The sequence below is a fragment of the Acipenser ruthenus genome, chromosome 3, assembly GCF_902713425.1.
Source record: "Acipenser ruthenus chromosome 3, fAciRut3.2 maternal haplotype, whole genome shotgun sequence".
NCBI classification, from domain to species: domain Eukaryota; kingdom Metazoa; phylum Chordata; class Actinopteri; order Acipenseriformes; family Acipenseridae; genus Acipenser; species Acipenser ruthenus.
Window position 1 is genome coordinate 47,234,802 of NC_081191.1, and position 21,089 is coordinate 47,255,890.

Consider the following 21,089-nt stretch of genomic DNA (forward strand, 5'->3'; position numbering starts at 1 on the left):
TTTGGCAGAAATATTTCGATCAGAAAACTGCAAAGCAGCAGGGAAACGCAGCTCAACCTGGATACAGTGAGCATCAAGTGACACACGCAACAGAAAACAATGCCAGGTTACTAAATAACATTTCTGATATCTGGGCCCAGTGTGAAAGAGCAGTATGTGGTAAATGCACATGACAAGTTGATAAGCGTTACATCTGTGTGGATTGTGATAATATGGGGGCTACTTTAAAGTATGTTTCCCTGAATGCACATTCCCGTTACACAATTGGAATTGAGTTATTTTCTTTTTTATGTTATTTTTTTCCATAAATAATTACTTTGTTTTTACAATTTTGTATGTACATATTCCAGTTTACAGCGGTTTACACAATATTTTATTTTCAAATGTTTTATTATAGTTTTTCATTTTTCATTTTTTCATTTTTATGTGCTAATTTTGAAAATAAAGCTTTTATATTTATTTTTTCATTTAAATACGATGTTTGTGTTTCATTTTCATATCGAAGCTGTTTAAAATGTACCCGTCAAAATGACTGCTGGCGGTTCTAGGTAGTAGCATAAACCTTGCGTTTCTCGTGTTAAAATGACTCCTACACGTTTTACTGCAGTACAGAAGCAGCTGCTCAGTGGGTGCCTCCCACTTTTGAGGGGCGGTTTACAGTAAGAAACTGTTTTTAGAAGCACTTATAGCTTTTGCTATTTAAAGAAAAAATACACCACTCGTACATTTTTTACTTGAATTGTGATGTTATTTTAATATAATCCCTTTTATTTTTTTAACAATTGAAACTCAAAGTTAGTTCACCATGCACAGTCAATCAAAGGTAGACTTCTGGTTAAATAATGAGCCGATTTTTGCTCATTAAAGGGCTTTTTAATGGTTTAATAAAAAATAGTTTTTGTTTCAGATATCTTTAAGTTAGGTTAAAAGTGATTAATAAAAATCCATTTAGATTTTAAAAATAAGTTTGACCACCCTACCTTTAGAAAGGTCCCGGTGTTATGCCAAATAGTGTAATCGGAAGAAAACTGTCGCAATTATAGTTAGCGCGCATGCAAATTTATTTGCACAGGCACAGTTTATTTTATTGCTTGATGTGGACAAAAAAGTAAAACACGTATTTATAGCACATACTTAATACACTTTAAGGGGATTACTGTTTGCATAACTAAAACATTAAGTTAACACACCATTTCATGCAAATTGAGAACAGGGGAAACATTTCATAAATAGTTTTTCACATGTATGTATTCTTCTGAGTACTACGATGTAATGTGTTCAGCTACATCTATTATAAAGTTATGGTGATGCTGGGATTTTGAGATGAAAAATTACATTTTAAATGATTCTTCTAATATCTTATCTAGCCATTGCAAACTCAGCCATAAAAATTAATCTTGCCTTTTTATTATGCGTGACGTCAACAAGAAATGATCATCATATAGTTCTTTATTACCATAAAATGAAACTCAGTGGAACCAGTGCCGTGCTTTAAAAATACTTGCACCACACATTTTATATAATTTATTTTAAGAATAAGAATGTAGTTGAAAAAGCACAGCACACTTGAAATGACGCCCCTACTTAAATATCTTTTTTTTTTAAATCTGTGTCTGTGTTAAAGAGTTCATGAGCTGTTTATTAGTTCTTGTTGTCCAATATATATTTATTGCCACTGATTATAATATCTCTTCTCTTTTTATAATGGAAGAGAGCGTCAATCTCATTTGCTGCTACAGCTGCAGATTTAGCACATTTCATCACCATACAAAAACAATACAATAACAACAATATATCTCTATATGATCTAGATTAAAAGTGAAATACATAGAGATATGTTCCTGGGAAATACATGGTTTACTGGAAAAGGAGGCTTTGCATTTTCATTTAAAGGAGTGGCTTAAAGTATTTAAATTCACTTGAAGCTAACCAGTTGACCGGTAAGAGCAGTCTGCAATAATCAACAGCTTGGTAAGTTCCATGGACAACATTGTTTTGTGATTGATTGTTCTTCTATAATTAGCAGTGGCAATATCTGATTACTTTATCTACAATATCTACATTATTTCTTGTATTTTAAAGGTTATTTTAACAGCATCTGGCATTTCAATGCTTAGGGGAAGTAAAGTAACTTTCTTAGTAGAATCTTTTTTCAGTGTTGCATTTAAGTTTTTTTTGGTCATCCTCTGGGTGACTATATTGAAATATATATTTTGGTGATATATTGCTATGAAAATAAAAGCTGAAGGTTTTGCTCCAGTGCAAGTTTGAACCCCTTTGCTGTTGTTATTATTATTATTATTATTATTATTATTATTATTATTATTATTATTATTATTATTATTATTTAATATAATGATGTATACAAGTTCTAGAATAAAAAATAGAATGACAACATTTAGTGTAGGTATGCAGTGGCAGTGTGTTTGTACAACATATTAGAAGTGGGTATTGGCGAATGCATATTATTACTTTTTATGTAAATATTTTCCATTTTCTTAATTTTGTTATTTGTGTCTGTGTTTTGATGAAATCTTTATATATGTGTTTAGCCACAATGAGCCCAATTAGGAGCTAAAATATAGTTTAGGCTTTGTACATTATATTTCTGTACCAATACTACATAATACGAATAATTACAAAAGCATTGCACTCAAATCATTTTTGTATAACCTTCAAGAAAATTGGTTAAACAATTTTAATGTATTTATGTTGCCAATTTAATTTAGTATTCATTCTGCATATACACAGAGGGCATATGTGCATCTTGCAGAATTTTCAGAAGCACGCAGATAAAGGAATCAACTAAATTCATTAGGCTGTGACAATAACTCACTATATTGTCATCTTGATTAAATTTGCTAAAATGTCAGTAGAGTCTTTACTCATTAGACCATTTGTAGAGCAGACATTCTGCAATCCAAAACTTGCTAACAAAACACCTGATTTTATATTTGTGAAGTAAATCAAGCTTTCATAAACAGACAGCCGTACTTGCTACTTTTAACCAAGATTAATAAAATGTTGTGGATCTGTGTTATTATTTGCAAGAAAACTGCATCACACAAAAAATTATTCTCCAAACTTTTAGCGTAGACTCATATAGACCTCTTGAATTGCATTGGGTTTGAGCTGATAAACTGTTGATTTCATACAGTACAGTGGTGTCGTGGTAAATAAAAAAGTAGGTAAACTCCCGTTTGGTAGAGTTGAACAGATACACTGAACAGATAAACATGAACAGATACATTGTTATTGACTCTCAGCCAATCAGAGCCCCCACATACAGTTATTTCCCCTCTCAGGTGTTGTTCATGTCACAGACTCGATGGTGCGCTTCACTGAACAGTTCTGTGAGCCTCCTTTTGCAGGCTAGGATGAAGGCTACTAGCACCGCCCTGCAGGTCCAGTGTGCCTAACAACAGAACATAAACAACCAATCACAGAACACTCACACACACACACACAAACAGAACATGCAGTCCAGTGGCCACACCCCTCTGCTCACGCCACAGTTCAGACTGGAGCTCTCAGCTGTCTCGTGCACAGCAACACAATACAAATGCTCACTGTTAAAATATCTTGGGCCTCATTCACTAAACAGCGGTACACCCCGCCCCTATGCGTGTTTTGTTTTATTTTGTGTTTGTGTAGTCTTATTATTATTTAAATGCATGTATTTAAGCACTGTTGTTTTAGGTCGGCAGGGAAGGAGTAAGTATTTTCCCTGCCAAATCGGTTCACGTGCAGACTATGCCTGGACTCGATTGAATGATTAACAAGCAATCGAGTCCCGGCACAGCTGTATAAAAGAGGCATGGATCGCTCACTGTAAATAAAATATCAAAAAAACTGAAGTGACAGTCAAATCTATTTGCCTTTGGATTTGGAAAATCCACATCTGCCAACTCCATGAAAATTTGATTGTAACAGAAGATAAGGAGATTTTAGCCAGCTTTCTAGAACAGTAACTGAAAAATAAGGATTTGATTAATATAGTACTATTTCCTGGCATTTTATGTATATACTTCACTCAATGGCCTTTTATGCACAAAGAAAATACTTCCCTGGCATTTAATGTATATGTTCCCTGGCATATTTTAATGCATAAATTTCCCTGTCATTTTATGTACAGAGTACAGTTTCCTTGAAATTGTATGGAGTTAGTTACCTGGCACATCGATTGTATATAGGTCCCCTCCCACTATTTAAAGATAAAAAACACCCATTACATGAAAACAAAGCATGCAAAAGCAATGAGTGGGCAAAATATACATGTCTCCTCATATTGTCCCCATTTGAAAATGTTGGCTACTATGAAAGTTCACTTGGTCACCAAGTTTTGAAAGCTAGTGGCCAAATGGCCACCAGCATACAAAGTGATTTGTCCCACCCTGCTTGTGCCGTTTTCTTTATTAATGTGTTTTGTTTGTGTCCATTTTGTGTTGTCTATAAAGTGTCTGTCTTGCTTTGTTTAAATGTTTATTTTGGCCACTGTGGCATTTGTTTTGTTCCAGTGTTTGTTTATTATTTGTTTTATAATTAAAATGTGCATTAGCGCTTTGAACCTGCAAGCTTTTTGTGTCTCAGTCTCCCTTCCTGGTCCTAACAGCCTGGCCAGTGACGCTGTCCTGCCACATACTATTTATTTTGCATGAAGACTGTATAACAGGTGCTTAGTACATCTAAGGGATTGTTTCACTTTTCTGAGTATCTCCAAGGATCGTCAGAAAGTATCAAGTAGGATTAAAAGTAATTCATATTGATCGGAACAAATCTGTGCCACTGGATCATCTCCAAATCTTAAGGATTTAAAAGTAATAACAGGATAAATGATGCCAACAAGATATTTTACAGTTCAAGTACACACCTTTCCAAGCTTAATCCTTCACAGTTCCATGTTGTGTTTTACATTGAGCGAACATTTATCTCGTATTTTCAAACACTTAGTGACCCCATTTGTTTGAAAAAACGTTATGTAGTATGTTTCTGTATATACATATATAAATATATATGTTAATGTGTGGAGCTATTTATGTTACTTTTTAGTGTAATTGTAATTGAACAAAATAGCATTGTAATTGTAATTGCAATTTCAGCAAACAATTCTGCTGTAATTAGGGGTCCAAGCAACGAAACCTATTGTTCTTGTAAGGATTTTTATTATGATTTTCTCTTCTGCCAAAAGTTGCTCAAAACCTTAGGAAATTTGGTAGGTTGGTAGATGCCTATGGGAATTGTCAATTGTCGTAGGTCACATGGTTCGGCAATCATATTGCATTTTGCTGAGATTGTTAAAACGTCTACGTATCAAAAATCACTTATTGCAGAGTTCTGAAACTTGCTATACATGTTGAGGGATAGTCAAAGATTAACTGTTGTTCATAAGAAGCTGATTGGTTCTGTGGTTTGGTGGTCACGTTGGATAATGTCATAAAAATACTGTACAAACCGTAATATAATTAACAAACAAACATCTTCTTGGAAACCGCTTATCCGATTGAAGCAATAATTTGAATTAACGATCTCAGTATGGTTACATTTTACACTTGTTCAAGGGAAGTTGCTACAGTAAAAAACATGACGGCCACGCTGTATGACATCATCAGCGTACAAAACTGACTATAACACTGCCTATAACTCCTTAAAGAGTGCAGATAGGGTCATGGTTGTTATGGAACACATATAGGAACACATAGATGCTCTATTAAAAAAATGTTGCTCACCACTAGATGGATTTCATTGCTCAGAGATGGGCAATAGTAACATTTTGCTTAAATCTTTACACGACCTGTAACATGAACACCGCTGCATGTAAACTCTTCAAAATTCACAGAGTTCTACAGGCCTACTGTGGACAATAATGCCCACAATTGAATGAAGCTGATTGGTCACATGAATTTCACGATAAAAACTATGAAGCCGTAAAGTTGCTTGCAACTCTAGTTATTATTTTTATTATTCCGCCAACATTTTCAAATGTCTGTAAAGTCAACACCGTTGCACGAAAAGTCACAAAACTTGGTAGGGTGGTAGAGGCTTATGGGAAGTTGTGTCACAGTGAAAACGAAGGTCATAGGTCACATGGTTTGGCAGCCATATTGAATTGTTCACAAAAAATTGCCAATTTTCAAAAATCTTCTTCTCTGAAACCGTAATCATCCGAGATCTGAAACTTGGTGCACATACTCCCCTCATGGCTTACATTCTGATTTGTTCGGTAAAAGAAAATATTTATAGTGTCTTATCATTCGCAGATTCAATTATGTTTTCCATGTCTATAGGTCTTGTTGTCTGGCCCATTTATTTATGATTTCCGATTCAATATAAATTATGATCAGTGTGACCTTTCAACTCTGTTAATTTTCACAATATTCTATACATTTTTTCCTAGTAGTAGTTTGGCGGCCATAGTGAATTTGTTGAAAATATTCAAATTACTTCTTCTCTGAAACCGTTATGCCAATTGAATCAAAACTTTGCATACATAGCCTTGGCAAGGTTGTCTATCAAGTTTGTTCAAAGCAAGTCGCTACATAAAAAAAACATGGCTGCCGCGAGTCAATCAAATTTGAGCTATGGTCAATTTGCACATATTTGCTTGTATAAAACTTGCTTATAACTCCTTATAGTGCAGATATGGTAATGGTTACTGTGGTACACATATAGTAACCCATATATGTTACAATATACTACAAATATTAATAGAGGCCAATGGACTACTATGCCACGTGTGAAATACGGTGATAGGTCGCATGGTCTGACGCTTGGACCCTGGTCATTACTGCTTGCAGCTATATTTGTAATTGTAATTATAATTGACCGCAGGTCTGATTCTGGCCCTTAATTTCAGGCAGTATGGACTGGCCCATGTCATGAATAGTAAATGCAACCATTTTTTTAAGACTGTTATATGAAAATGAAGATAATAAAACCAATACATACAGCTGAATGGAAAATAATTACTCCCCCTGCATTAAATTAACATTTTTCTCAAGTGACCTGTTTATATAGTACCTCTTATATGGTAGCATACTGATCTGATTTTTTAAAATTCATTTCTTAAAATATTTATACAGTATTATTGAACAGCAATGTAATCCAAGCCCTTTTCATGCCTTTCCTGTCTAGTGAAATCAGACTGATGGTCTCAGGTCCCCAGTGTATATGAGTCACATTACAAAATCGCCAAACAATTTCAACAACATGCACGGTAACCCATTCCATACCATCACCACTGTGTGAAGAAGTGTCTCCCGCCCTCTGTCAACACTTACTTTCCAACTGGGTCCTTTGATCCAGGTTTCTGTCTGGCACTTAAATGATTGTTTAGGGTTTAACTTTGTCAAGACTTCAATAAAAAAAAAAGTTCTTTCTGTTAGGCCACATAGATGTAGTTCTTTCATCCTATCCAAAGCTCATTCCTTTAAGCTCTATGATTTGATTTGTTTCTATTAATTGTACTCTCCAATGCCACAGTGTTTATTTTGTATTTGTTTGTTAATGGTGGCTGATTAGAACATTTACACCTGTGCTTTCTAATAACATTATTTTCTATTTTACTAATTAGGGTTTGGCTGTTACTGAGAATATCTGGACGAGTCCAGCTTCATCCTTTTCAAACTGGAAGCCAAGTTCAACAGTAATGATTATTTTTAGCTAGAATGAGGTAAGGTTGTGCATTACATTTTTATATAAAGACACATGTATTTATCTAACACTGGTTTCAAGTCATATACTCTTATTTTTCCTGTCTGATTTATCTTTAAAATCATTCACAAACATGGCCATGGAGAAAGATTTAGAGGCTGGTTTTGTGAGACAGTGGTGGGGGGGGGGGGGGGGGGTCAAACATCAGCATTATTGTATCAAACTCACGGTATAACAGCTTTATTAGCAAATTATTTTTAAACAAAATCTGTTAATAAAATCAATCCGATAATGCTTTCAAATTGAGTAGAAGAGGCTGTTAAATTTCTCGTTAAAAAGTTTAATTGTCGCAGGTCACGTTCATCACTTCCTGTCTCAACGACTAGATAAGGGGAACTCGTTAATCAAAATGCATGCTAACGAGATCAAGAAAAACAAATGGAGGCATAATTCGCTGTTATGAAAACAAGCGTACAGGGAGACAGCTCTCCCACCAATGAGCAGCAGCCAAATGAAACCTAAAAAATATAATGGGAATATCTGTTTTGTGTAAAATTTGTAAACATCATTTAAAATTGTGCATTTTGTCATCCAGAATGTACATTTATTTAGAACACTTCACATATTAAACGATTATCTGGCATGTGTAAAAATCGAAGCCACAGCTTAGTATATACAACTCTTTTAATGTGCATTTTACAATCTTTTAAAAGTGGGGGAGGCCATGACCCCTCTGCCCTCCCTGGCCCCAGCGCCCCTGACCCTGGTTTGTCAAGGCACCAAAACCTCATTTTTAATAAACTAAAGGTCCGCTCGATCACATTCCTAGTGGTTCTGGGAGACCCATTGTATGCCTGTTCTTCATTCGTGTGTGGATTAGACACAGGTGTTAAGTCTGTTGTCATATAATGTACGTATCCAGTTGCATTGATAGTTTCTTGGTAGTAACATTACACTGGGTGCAAATAACAGTATATTATTTTAGCAATACAACAAACGTTCCGTAAGGTTACAAATGGTTAAAACAAACGGATAAATCTCATTCATATAGAAAAGGCTAAAATATTTTTATAACTACAAATATTGAATTATCTAGGTAGTCTTACAATACTGACCTACTAATATGTCATCTGGTATATTGGGTCTCTGAAATAATTAAACACAACGGATTGTGTCAAAATGTAAGTCATGACAGGAGCCAGGGAAATTTGCACATACGTTCCAGATGTTATATGATGCATCACATATCACCTGCACAAATGCATATGCATGGTGCTGCTGTGATTTGAGTGCAACTTAAATACTATTTCATGGTGAGTTCTATACTTTTTCATTAATTAAAACCCTTCTTTTCCAAGTGCAAATTAACTTCTGATAAATTATGACAATGAACATGGATTTCCTTTTAAATTCCCACGCAAACAAAATAAATAGTTCTAAGAAGCATTGCTTGTTAAGATATTAACATTATTTCGTAAATCAGCATCATTTTGTAAATCACATTAGCATGATTATTTAATAATGAAATAGGCACAACGACTGATTGAAAATGCCAGAATCAATGCTACATACCAATTTGTTCATTATTATTATTCATTTCTTAGTAGACACCCTTATCCAGGGCGACTTATAATTGTTACAAGATATCACATTATTTTTTACATGCAATTACCCATTTATACAGTTGGGTTTTTACTGGAGCAATCTAGGTAAAGTACCTTGCTCAAGGGTACAACAGCAGTGTCCCCCACCTGGGATTGAACCCACAACCCTCCGATCAAAAGTCCAGAGCCCTAACCACTACTCCACACTGTTTTGAACCCCCCCACCAAAGGTTTGGCCCAAGGTTTTGCATCACCCTATAGAATTAACTAAGTTTGCTTCATAGAGTCAAATGAATCCTGCTGTATGATGTTACGTTAACATATAGAATTAGATACCTCTTTAGTTTTCCATATAAGGAGGCTGTGTGGTCCAGTGGTTAAAGAAAAGGGCTTGTAACCTGGAGGTCCCCGGTTCAAATCCCACCTCAGCCACTGACTCATTGTGTGACCCTGAGCAAGTCACTTGACCTCCTTGTGCTCTGTCTTTCTGGTGAGATGTAATTGTAAGTGACTCTGCAACTGATGCATAGTTCACACACCCTAGTCTCTGTAAGCCGCCTTGGATAAAGGCGTCTGCTAAATAAACTTAATGAAAAACTGACAAAAATTGAAAATGATGACATTTCAAAATCAAACATGAAATACTGTACTACTTTTAGGGCTTCTGGTAGACTTTTGCGATATCATTTTGTAGTTTGTTTGATTGCATGGTGTAAAAGAAAAGATCTAAATTATGTTAAATATAGATTTTTTAAAGTTCTAGGTTGTAAGCCTTTTGAAACACCTGTATATGTATTGCCCTGACCTTGTAGCTCTGTAGCTTGGCACATGGCCTGAAATACAACCATTTTGGAGTGACTGGCTTTACATAATTCAGAGTGCAGCTGTGATAATAACACTTTTCTTTTCGCATACATTGTTTCTGCTTAGAAAGCTGTTTTGAGTCTATATAAACGATAATCAAACCAATTAAAACTGGTTCTAAAACTACTTACTTTTGTTAAAAGTGACACACTGTAACTTTAGGTAGTGTCACACCTAATAACACATTATACAAATGGAACACTAGGTTTTTCCAGTTAAATTGCACAAGTTCTTTGTTTCATGAGCTGTTTGTTCCTTTCCATTATGAAACCCCTTGCTTATGTTGCCCCTTTAAATGGTAATCATTGAAACTGTCTGCAAACATTGTGTGATTTTCCTTTTTAATGTACGCTCTGAATCAACACAGGGTTAATGAACTCTTAAAATTAAGCTGTAGATAGCTGGTGCACATCAGCAGTTTACGGTCACCAGCCTTGTCGTTTGACCTTGTGATGCATGGGTATAGCACTTTGCTGCCTGTGAGAATTGTGAAAAAATTCATATAATTGTTCTTAAACGTAACTTCTTGTTATCTGGGTTTCTGCTGACATTGGAGAAGTGAAGAAGAAACGCAGATGTTAACTATTAATGTGTTCACACTATGCATCACGCTAGAGAAATAAGACCAAATTTGGTCAAGGAAATTACGTAAGCTAGCTGTATATCTGTGCTGTACGAAGTAATTTATTTACTAAGAAACATCTCTGTGCCATGCCGGCTCAGAAAAAAAGCCAACATCTCTGATGCCATGAAAGCTCAGCTCAGAAACTAACATCTACACTGATGCCAGCTCAGACACACCATCTCTGTACCACAGCAGCTCAGCATACCATCAGCTGAGACCTGTGATCACTGTTGTATTACTTCTGATTTCCTGAATAAAATTATTTTGATTGAAACTACCTGAAGATTTTTTAGCTGAAACCAAACCTTACAAGGTGAATCAAAACTTATGTTTGAACCCTTTTTATCCTGGAGACCCCAGTGGTTATTGTCAGGATGCAATTGGTCTCTTTATTTTAATAGGACAAAATGGGCTAGATTCTCAAAGGTATTTACTGTTCACAAAGCACTATTCATTTCTTGTTTGGTAACTTTATTTATTTTTTATTATTATTATTGTGCTAATGACAACTTGGAATAAACAGCTTTGAGAATAACTATATATTGTCAATGACCGACAAAAAGAACCATTTCGCGATTTTGATAATTGTTTTGCCTAACTCTCTATATACCACAATGCTTTGCGCGCAGTGAGACGGAAGTCTTCATTGCAAATCAGCGGAGGCGAGTATCTTGTTAAATAGAATATCTTTTGAAATGCCCTTCTAAATATTATTGGCTGAATCAGTTTTGACTGAGGCTGGATTTTCGTTAATTAAAATATTAGTGTGTGCTCCCATTGGCTAGAAAGGTTGCATTTTTTTCGCACAGTGCGAGATTGACAGTTGGAAGTTTGTCTGGTTGATTGGAAATTTGCAGGTCCGTACAGCCTTTCATATTAATGAATTACAAATTAATTAATGAATTATTAGATGAATTAACAAATACGTTTATGAATTACTGTATGAATTGACAAATTTATGGACTAATTGCTGGACAAATTGACCAATTGACAAATTCACGAATTGACAAAGTCAGTGGGTAATAACAGTTTGTATTGTACACCCCCAAGTATAAACGAAAGTGTGTGCATTATATATATATATATATATATATATATATATATATATATATATATATATATATATATATATAGGTAAACAATGATATGCAAAACGTTGGAAAATGAACAAGCAGAAGAACGAATAAAAGCAATAAGTATCATCTTTATTAACACATATTATTTTTATTGTTGTTCACCGTCAAAACGTGTACATTGGTAGGCATGGACAATCGATGAAAAATTAACCAGCAACGAATCTTCATTGCAAAACAACCTCATGAAATACTATGTTAATATGAAAAAATGATTTTAAGATTAACAATAAAATCACTACAAGTACCAGTTTTATCACAAAATCAAAGCAAAAGTGACTAATTTGTTTTTCTAACTTGTACACTGATAAATAAGAATGCTGGAAAAGGAGCAAAATGCGAATATGCATTGCAAGACTCAAATGCACGAAATACTGTTAATACAAAACAACAACAAAAAGACACGTACAAATACACTAAAAGGCAACCCTGTTATCAGAAAACAAGTTTGTATTTGGCGTAATTTCAGCACGCTCAAAAAAGCTTAACAACTGGTTTTAAAATGAATAACGTCATTAAAAAAAAAACTATGCATTACGTGTACCTTAAAATAAATTAAATTCAGTTTTCTTATCATTCATCCTCGTCGCTGTTGAAAAACAAATTGGTAAGCTCGCTGTACAGCCATTTGTGTAGATTGGCTGGAACATTCAGTATGACGCGAATTAGAGTCATGCATCTGGTCGGGATGTTAACTTTTTCGCGGTTGCGGTTCGGGTGCCGGTAAAAAAAAATAAAAAATAACTTTCGGGTCTGAATTTGAATCACCTAAAACGTTTTCTGCCCTTTCAGTGTACTAACCCTTTCCACAAATAACGTTATTAGAGGCTAAATGTATTGGTATTTCCTGCATGAAAGCAGGAGGCGATTAGGGAGGAGTCAGCTGACTAAGCGGTGTTGTTCTCGCTTTTTACGTCGCAAGATCTTTTTATCACGTCTGCTTGGTGATATTAAAAATGCCTGTGGACGAGGTGAAACAAAAGTTTATGCAGAGCTTATATCATGTAGTGGATAATAGTGCGAGAGGTAAATCACAAGTGTGGAATTCTTTTGGAATCATAGCTAATGAAAATAATAAACGTGACTGGATTTGTTGCGTCATTATGTTTTTGTGAAGGATTGCCACAAAACTCTGTGAAAGCACAGGTGTAGCTCCCTTTCAACTGGTGGCACAAAATTAATAGACATGTATTTTACAGTAAAGTAAGTAAAGATAGCTAATGTTACAATGTTAAAATATATTCAGACCACTAGAAAAAGCTACCACGCTGTATAGCCTATTGTATAAACGCAATCCGTGGAGAATGGTAGCGATATCTGTATCTGTGTGTGAATGTGAGCATGAGAGAGTCAGTCAGCGCAGGCAGTAGGTAAAAGACAAAAACTTGTGGGTTGCAGGTCTTATTAAAGCGGGTCGGGTCGCGGGTAAGAAGAGGGTGTTGCAGCGGGTTGCGGGTCTGGGTCGGAAGCGGGTCGTAAAAATTGGACTCTAACGCAGATTATATTATTATTCATAACCCGCCGTTAAAAGAGACCCAGCATCTATTTACCATATTTCCCAGCAGCCCGGGCGCCTGTAAGAGACCGGCAATTATTTGAAGCTTTATGGTAAATCATAAATACATAAATAATAAGTCAATTACATGTGTCTTATAAATATAACTTACTGATTGTATGTTCATTCAATAAAAAAATATATAGGCTACATATATTTTAAAATGTTTGTATTTCACTTGATGACCATTTTTAACACCACACAATTAATTGCTATTCACAGATTGAGCAGCATCTTTAAAATCTGTTTGGTTACTCTGCATATGCCCAAAGCACATTTTGCAATTTGATTATATTTTGTTCTTTTACATTAACTGAAAGAGCAAAAACTGTGAGATGGGAGAAATGCATTTTTTTATTATGTGCATAATATCTTTTTTTTTTCAGAAACAATAGTTGATTTGTGATGAAAATGGAGAAGCTTAAACTCTTTGCTGTTCTTTTCTTAACATGGATTCCAGTCTATGAATCTCAGAACAACGGTACAGTTCTTTTTGTTTTAATTATGTGATTTAATCTCTTACGTGATGCAAAATCTGGCCTTAATCATACATTTTTTTTTCTTTTCTTTTTTTAATCATGACAGATGTGGCCACATCTCGTTAAACACTCACAGCTTGGCTGACTGAATGCAGTTGAAGTTCATAAATCTAAACCCTTTTCACTTTTTTTTCTTCTTGAAACTTGAATCCCTATGTTGTAATGTATGAGATATTAGTGCTATCTTATTAACACAATGAAAAAAAGTTTGTTGCCCTTCTCTTTATATGTTTTCTCATGGCCTACAGCATTTACTAATCTCAAGAACTGAACGTGGGTAAAATCTACAAATGCTGGGGTCTATTCACACTTGTGATTTTTTTTTTTTTTGTATTTTATTTTTTTTTAATTACCACAGCTTCTAGTTAACGTTTCAGAGAACATACAGTATTCTAGGAGCGTAATACACTAGTCTGGGAGATTTGCCACATTTCTCAACAGATCAGTTTTCAACTGCTCAGTACATGAAAACTGTCCATTTCACCTTTATCTAAAAACCCCTTCAGAACTGGAGATGGTCCAAGAACGTTACCACAGTGTTAAAATGTGTATTCAGCATTTTCGCATGATACTTAGTTTGTGATTTTTTTCATACTACTTAAAAAGAAGCCAATCTATAAACAGTCAAATGAAAATTACCTTTATAAAGGTCTACCACTATAAATGTATAGCAAGGGTAAAAAAGCATGGTAAAGCATGTTTTATTAAAAAGGCAAATCATGATCAAATAAGATAAATGCATAGTGGAAAAAGCAGGGAAAAACTGCAAAATTACTGGACAAATTTACCATAGTAAACTTCTATAAGGGAAAACATTGTGGTGATTTTTTTTTTATTATGTTTTTCAGCCACTAAAGAAATATTTGCAGACGTGGTGTTCCTAGTTGATGGCTCCAAAGGCATGGGAGACAATATGTTTCAGCAGGTGAAAACATTCCTTAACAAAGTCGTACAGCAACTAGATGTCCAAGCAAATAAATACAGAATTGGAGTATCACAGTTCAGCGATGATGCCCAAGCGGAGGTCCTTCTGAACACTTTTAAAGGAAAGAATCAAGTGCTGAACCACATCAAAAAGAATCTTGTGTACAAAGCTGAGAGAGTGGGAGAGCTGAAGACTGGGGTTGCCATCAAACATGCTATCGACGTCCACTTTAAAGAGTCTTCTGGAAGTCGCCTTGTGGAAGGCATCCCTCAGTTTTTAGTCATCATTACCTCTGGAAGTTCGAAGTATGATCCATTTCAACAAGCTGTCAACTCAGTAAAAAAGCATGGTGTGAAAATTGTTCCTATTGGAGTCCAGAACACCAACATGAAGGAGTGGGAAGATATGGGCATAAAGTATTTCAATTTATCTGCAGACAACCTGACTCCTTTATCTCGCAACATACACAACTTGATAAAAACTGAAAAAGAAAATCAGTTTAAGAGAGCAGGCCCACCACCAGCAGGTAAAGTAGTTTCCATTTTTGAAATTGCAATGTTTCATTTTATATATATAGTGTCTTATCATTCTGAGATTCAATTATGTTTTCCATGTCTATAGGTCTTGTTGTCTGGCCCATTTATTTATGATTTCTGATTCAATATAAATTATGATCAGTGTGACCTTTCAACTCAGTTGGTTTTTACAATATTCTATAAATTTTTTCCTATAAAGGTACTATAAAAAATGTCTGTCAGGTCAGGAAAAGGCTATAAACAGAGAGGGATAGGAGCCAATCATACAAAACAGTGACTTTGTCAAGAACACTGACATTAAGCAGTGGGAAGATATGGGCCTGCAGTATTTCAGTTCTATCCACTAGCAAAGAAATGTTTGCAGATGTGGTGTCATTAGTTGATGGCTTTAAAGGCTAATTTGTCTAATGTACAATTTGTGTGGTCAAATACTATTTTTTTCAGTTTAGAAGGGTGTAAACAAATCTTTCTTTCTGTCTGTCTATTACTTTTATTATCATCGACCTTATTCACTAAGCTTTCACTCTGGAGTTTTTAAGTTGATTTTGATATTCATTGAACAGTTCTTTAACAACAGTCTGCAGTTTAGTGCATATAAAATTGAACTCCATCAAACTCCACTGCTTATATCAATGGACTCGTATCCTAACTAAGTGAACTAAACAGTTTAAAGGCTGACATCTGCATGGTTTGTTGCAGTGCTTCATTCTGCAGTTTTTATCGTTGAATAGATCAAGGCCAATATTTTGGAGAACATGATTCTAATAAACAGAATGGTAAATGCAATGAACAATAGAATATACAGAAATGACAACAGTATATTGATACAATGTTTGGCTACTTTCCCGCTGGGCTTAGTGAGATGATTACCTGATAGATATTTTAGGATGATCAGAGATCCCCACATGCTGTTTATAGCCTCTGGGAAGCACCAAAGGTGGTAAAGGGGCAGCTGAAGGGTTGTTGATGCTGGCACACTCGTTTGCAGAAATACTGGCAATTTATACCTGGAGGGAATTGACCTCCAGTTATGTTTGATAAGTTATATAGTGCTGGGTCTGTCTGTCCATCAAACTATGCTTAACAACCATTTCACTTCACAATGGTGCTTTGCTCAAGACAAAAAATGCCCATGTTTGGCTGTCCGTGTAGTTAGACTTGTAGATCACCCTTGTGACTCTTGTTTGTAGAGCGTGTATACAGAAGTATCTAAAAGCTAACTGACGCATGTTAAAAATGCAATATTTATGATTTTCCTAGTGCAATAGACTTTGTTATTCAAAACAGGTATGCCTATTCATGTAGAAATGTTTCAGAATGTTTCATCCCTGACACTAACAAGACCACTTTCTTTCTTCTCTTTCAGTATGTCAAAATGCTTCTGCGGCAGACATTGTCTTTTTAGTCCAACATTCTAGCAACATCGGCATGCCAAACTTTCACCAAATTCAAGTGTTCCTCTACAAGATTGTCGACTCCTTGAATGTTAGCAACAATACAGTGAGAGTTGGTTTGGTAATCTACAGTAACGAATCGAAAGTGGAGTTTTTCTTTAACACATATACAAGTAAGGCTGACGTTTTGCAGCATATAAAGGAATTACCATATGTGGGAAGGACAGGGGGCCCCAATACTGGTGCTGCCATTGATTACGTGAGGAAAGAATTTTTTGCAGGTAATGGGAGCAGGGGTGTTCAGCAAATTGCAGTTCTCATCACAGACAAGGATTCCAGGGACAATGTTAGCCAGGCTGCTACTGACCTTCGGCGTGCTGGGGTGAAAGTCTTCACTGTGAGAATCCAGGACACCAATACAACAGAGCTGACGGAGATTGCATCAAATCCCCCGCATAAATTTATCACAACTGTGGACACATTCTTACAGTTATCAACTCTTGAGGACATAATACAAACCAGGATTTGTGATGAGATTTTCACGCAAGCATTTAAAATATCTGACCTCACACACTTACTCAAAGAAGGTAAAAACACACTTATAAAACACCTCCAGATTTTGTATTTTGCATGATTTCTTCCTTACATGTCAATATATGGTGTATGCATGCCCCTTTTGATTATACTTGAATGTACAGCTTTTTGTTCATATGGAATTTGTTTGATTTAAAAGCTTTGACAATAATTTTGTCAAATTGAATTTGGCAATAAAGTTTCAATAAAGATATTCCCTTGTTTTTAATGTTACAAGGAGGTAAGAATCCATTAAAAGTAAATATTAGTTACATTGTTGTTTCTTTATCTTCTATCTGTAAAGGCTGTGTTGAAACAGAAGAAGCTGATATCTACTTTCTGATGGATGGCTCAGGAAGCATCAAACCACAGGACTTTTTAGAAGTTAAAACATTCCTTATAGAAATGGTTGAGATGTTCAACATTGGGCCTGACAATGTGCGGATCGGAGCAGTACAATATGCTTCCAATCCAGAACTAGAATTAAATATTACTCATCACAGCAGTAAAATAGCCATACAACAGGCTATCCAGAATATCAGACAAGTAGGAGGAGGAACACGCACCGGTGAAGCTCTGCATTTCATGCTGAAATGCTTTCAATCTGCTGTAACAACTCGACCAACCACGGTACCCCAGTACCTTGTAACGCTAACCGATGGAGAGTCAGAAGATGAGGTTAGACAGGTAGCTGAAACCCTACGGAAAAAAGGAGTTCTAACTTATGCCATTGGTGTAAAAGATGCCAACAAAACACAGCTCCTAGAAATCTCAGGGTCAGATGACAGGTTTTTCTACGTCTACAACTTTGACTCCCTGAAAGATATAAAGAATAAAGTTGTCCAAGAAATCTGTTCACAAGAAGGTAAGACAAATCTTTCAGCTTATGGACCCTTTTCAAGGTCTTTTTAAGGTCTGATTTTTTTTAAGAGTTTTTATAAATATTTTCTAAGGTCAAACAGTTATTTGGAAAAAAAATAGAATAAACGCATAACCCTAAAAAGTCACACTCTCAAGGCTGTGTTGGCCTGTAGCTGGGTTTATTAAACAAGTCCCCTTAAAGCTTTGGAGCCTGCTCATGCACACCTTGAAAACATGAATGCACACTTGGCCTGATGGTTATGGAATAACAAAAACAGTTAGAAAAATAGATTTCCACAACCTTATTGTTGATGAAAAACAACAGTTTATGGTGTTGAAGAATAGATAAACCTAGAACCTGCTCAAAACCATTTCACAAATTAATTAACACATATAATTACTTACAAAGATAATATTCTGTCTTACCACCCATTGGTATGTGTGAGCAATCAGTTCCTTTTGATCAATGATTTTATTTGACTTTCACCTGGAATCTTAATGGGGAAAGCCATAAAAACATCAGTATGTTTAATCTTCTTTCAAATGTTTTCTTTCTTTTGTTTTGAACTAATATTGTTGCTTTAACGCATCAAGGTAACCTAAAGCAAAATCATTATTAAAAGATCTAGATGCTTACCAGTGTGGGGAGTTGGGGTTTTGCAGTGTCTGGGAGGCAGGGTGCAGCGGGAAACCTGGAAAAGAAAAGAGAAAAAAAATATTAAACTCAGTATCTATTCCAGGGCACACAGCAGGGATGGCGGAGTGCACTGAATGGAATAAATGGAAAATGCTTTTTAGTTCCCCAAAAGTATCCCATTCACAGCAGCTTAAATGTATAGCGTGCAAATATCAATACTTTAACTATTATTGTTTATGCATTTGTTTTATCTTGGCCGTGAATAGTTATTTATTTATATTGGATTATTTCAAGGGAGCGAGGCTTGGAATTCAATCTTGTAAAACCTTGGCCTGAGTGAACTAATCCTCCCTCAAATTCTTACATTATCACTTCTGTTTAATGTCTGTTAAACACAGCTCTGTTATTGTGAGTTTCATCTTGAAATCCTCCTGAAACATTAATGACTGGAATTGCCAGTGCCAAAAGATAAATAATTTGTAATTGGGGAAAAATCTGTTTGATGGTGAGCTGTTAAAATATTAAGCAAGGCCAATTACTGTTTTTTAAATGGAAGTGGTACCATCTACTTTATCTCAGCTGTTCCTTTATTGTACTTTAAATAGTTTTTTGTGTTGCTATGCCAAGATCTTGCAGGAGTATTGGAAACAACTGCAAATATAACTGCAGTTTATCAGGGGTATGCATTGGACAGTTTTGATTTGTGTTTGACTAAGCTTTGAAATACATTTTCTATTTTTCACTTTAATAAAATGACTACAGCCCCCACCCACCCCCACCCCCACCCTTTTTTTTGTGCTGAGAATTGTTTGGTTCTGCGCCTCTTTTTTTACATTCAGGATTTTTCAAATATAACACTAAAAGACTTGCATCCTTGTACTTTAGCTGAGGGTCATATGGTATGATTACAGCTAGGCCATTGATATGAGTTTAAACTACAACACCTGAAGTGATTAGGTACCAGGAAACAGCATCAACTTTTCATTCATTGCATTGTCTGTGAAATATATGCATGTTCCAAACTTAGGGATAAAATACCAGCATTTGTTTCATGGTTAAACCATGGATTATTAATGTTTAACCCTAATATACAATGGTTAACTACTATCACACCATGCTTGGTATATTTAGGGCTTCTGGTTTTCTGTGTTTTTTTTTTTTTTTTCGGGGTTTAGCTTTTTATGTACTGTATGAAATTAGTGTTTTCGGTTACTTTCCAAAATTGGATTTTTTTCTGTCACAATATGTATATTAACTTGACAGTACTTGCACACTTAAGTTGTACTTTCTTTCCTTTGCTGTCTTCTACAACAAAATCCTTATGATCACAGGCACATTCTTCTGGGGTTTTTGTGTGTAGGCATTTTTTTACATTTCACCACAATTTAGAATTCTGTTTTTAAATCCTCTGTATTTTAACTGTAATACAGCTTTAAATCCCATGAACAAGCCTCATTTCCTGATTGTAATCTTGTTTTAAATCTCACAAGCAGAGTCTCCAATAGAAATGTAGGAATGTGCTGTCACTCAGTAATTGGGGTGGGTTTAAAGTATTCAGAACAAATCAATGAGACACAAGTCAGGAAGACAGGATGTTGCCCAGCTGCACTGGGAAACTTAGTGTGTGTTTTGTAGCAGTAGTAGTCCTATTTAATGACCAGTAGGGGGACTACATCAGCTGTCAGACAGCACCTGGTATTCCAGGTGATCTCCCATCCAAGTACTAACCAAGCCTAACCTTGCTTAGCTTCTGAGATTAGACAAGATCAGACTTACTCAAGGTGGGGTGACTGATGTGACAACTAATGAAGAAATTTACTTAGCACTTCCAAAAACAAAAGGGGGTGCTAACAAAGACTGACCATTAACTAAATTTAAAGAAAAAAAAAAGCGTAAAAAGTCTGTAAATAAATGTTAAATGTAATAATGAACCAATAACAACCGTGCAGAGCACGCCACTTAGAGCCCACTGGTCAACAAAAGTTGTCATGTCGCCAGTGGACTCCGCGTTTGCGTGCTCTAAAGCAACCCTTGACCGGACCAGGGTCCTGAACATGGCTCCATAATCAAAGAGACCCTCCCCGGTGATCTTGTGCTTCCTGGTCTTGTATATTACAAGTTTACCAAGAGCCAGGAGCAGATTCACCAGGAGGTCTCTTCTTGGTGTAGCCATGAACAGGGTGCCCAAAACTA

The 21,089-nt window shown here is 35.6% G+C and overlaps 1 protein-coding gene across 1 annotated transcript in view; it reads left to right on the forward strand.

Moving 5' to 3' along the window:
• The first annotated feature begins 1,908 nt into the window (after positions 1-1,908).
• LOC117435311 (collagen alpha-6(VI) chain-like) overlaps positions 1,909-21,089 on the forward strand; it is a 30,728-nt gene continuing 11,547 nt past the window's right edge. Inside the window, exons 1-6 of the mRNA XM_059013038.1 lie at positions 1,909-1,971; positions 7,571-7,669; positions 13,818-13,912; positions 14,819-15,421; positions 16,798-17,412; positions 17,703-18,263. Coding sequence (XP_058869021.1) covers positions 13,837-13,912; positions 14,819-15,421; positions 16,798-17,412; positions 17,703-18,263 — 1,855 coding nt within the window. The 5' untranslated portion in view covers positions 1,909-1,971; positions 7,571-7,669; positions 13,818-13,836. The remainder of the gene's footprint in view (positions 1,972-7,570; positions 7,670-13,817; positions 13,913-14,818; positions 15,422-16,797; positions 17,413-17,702; positions 18,264-21,089) is intronic.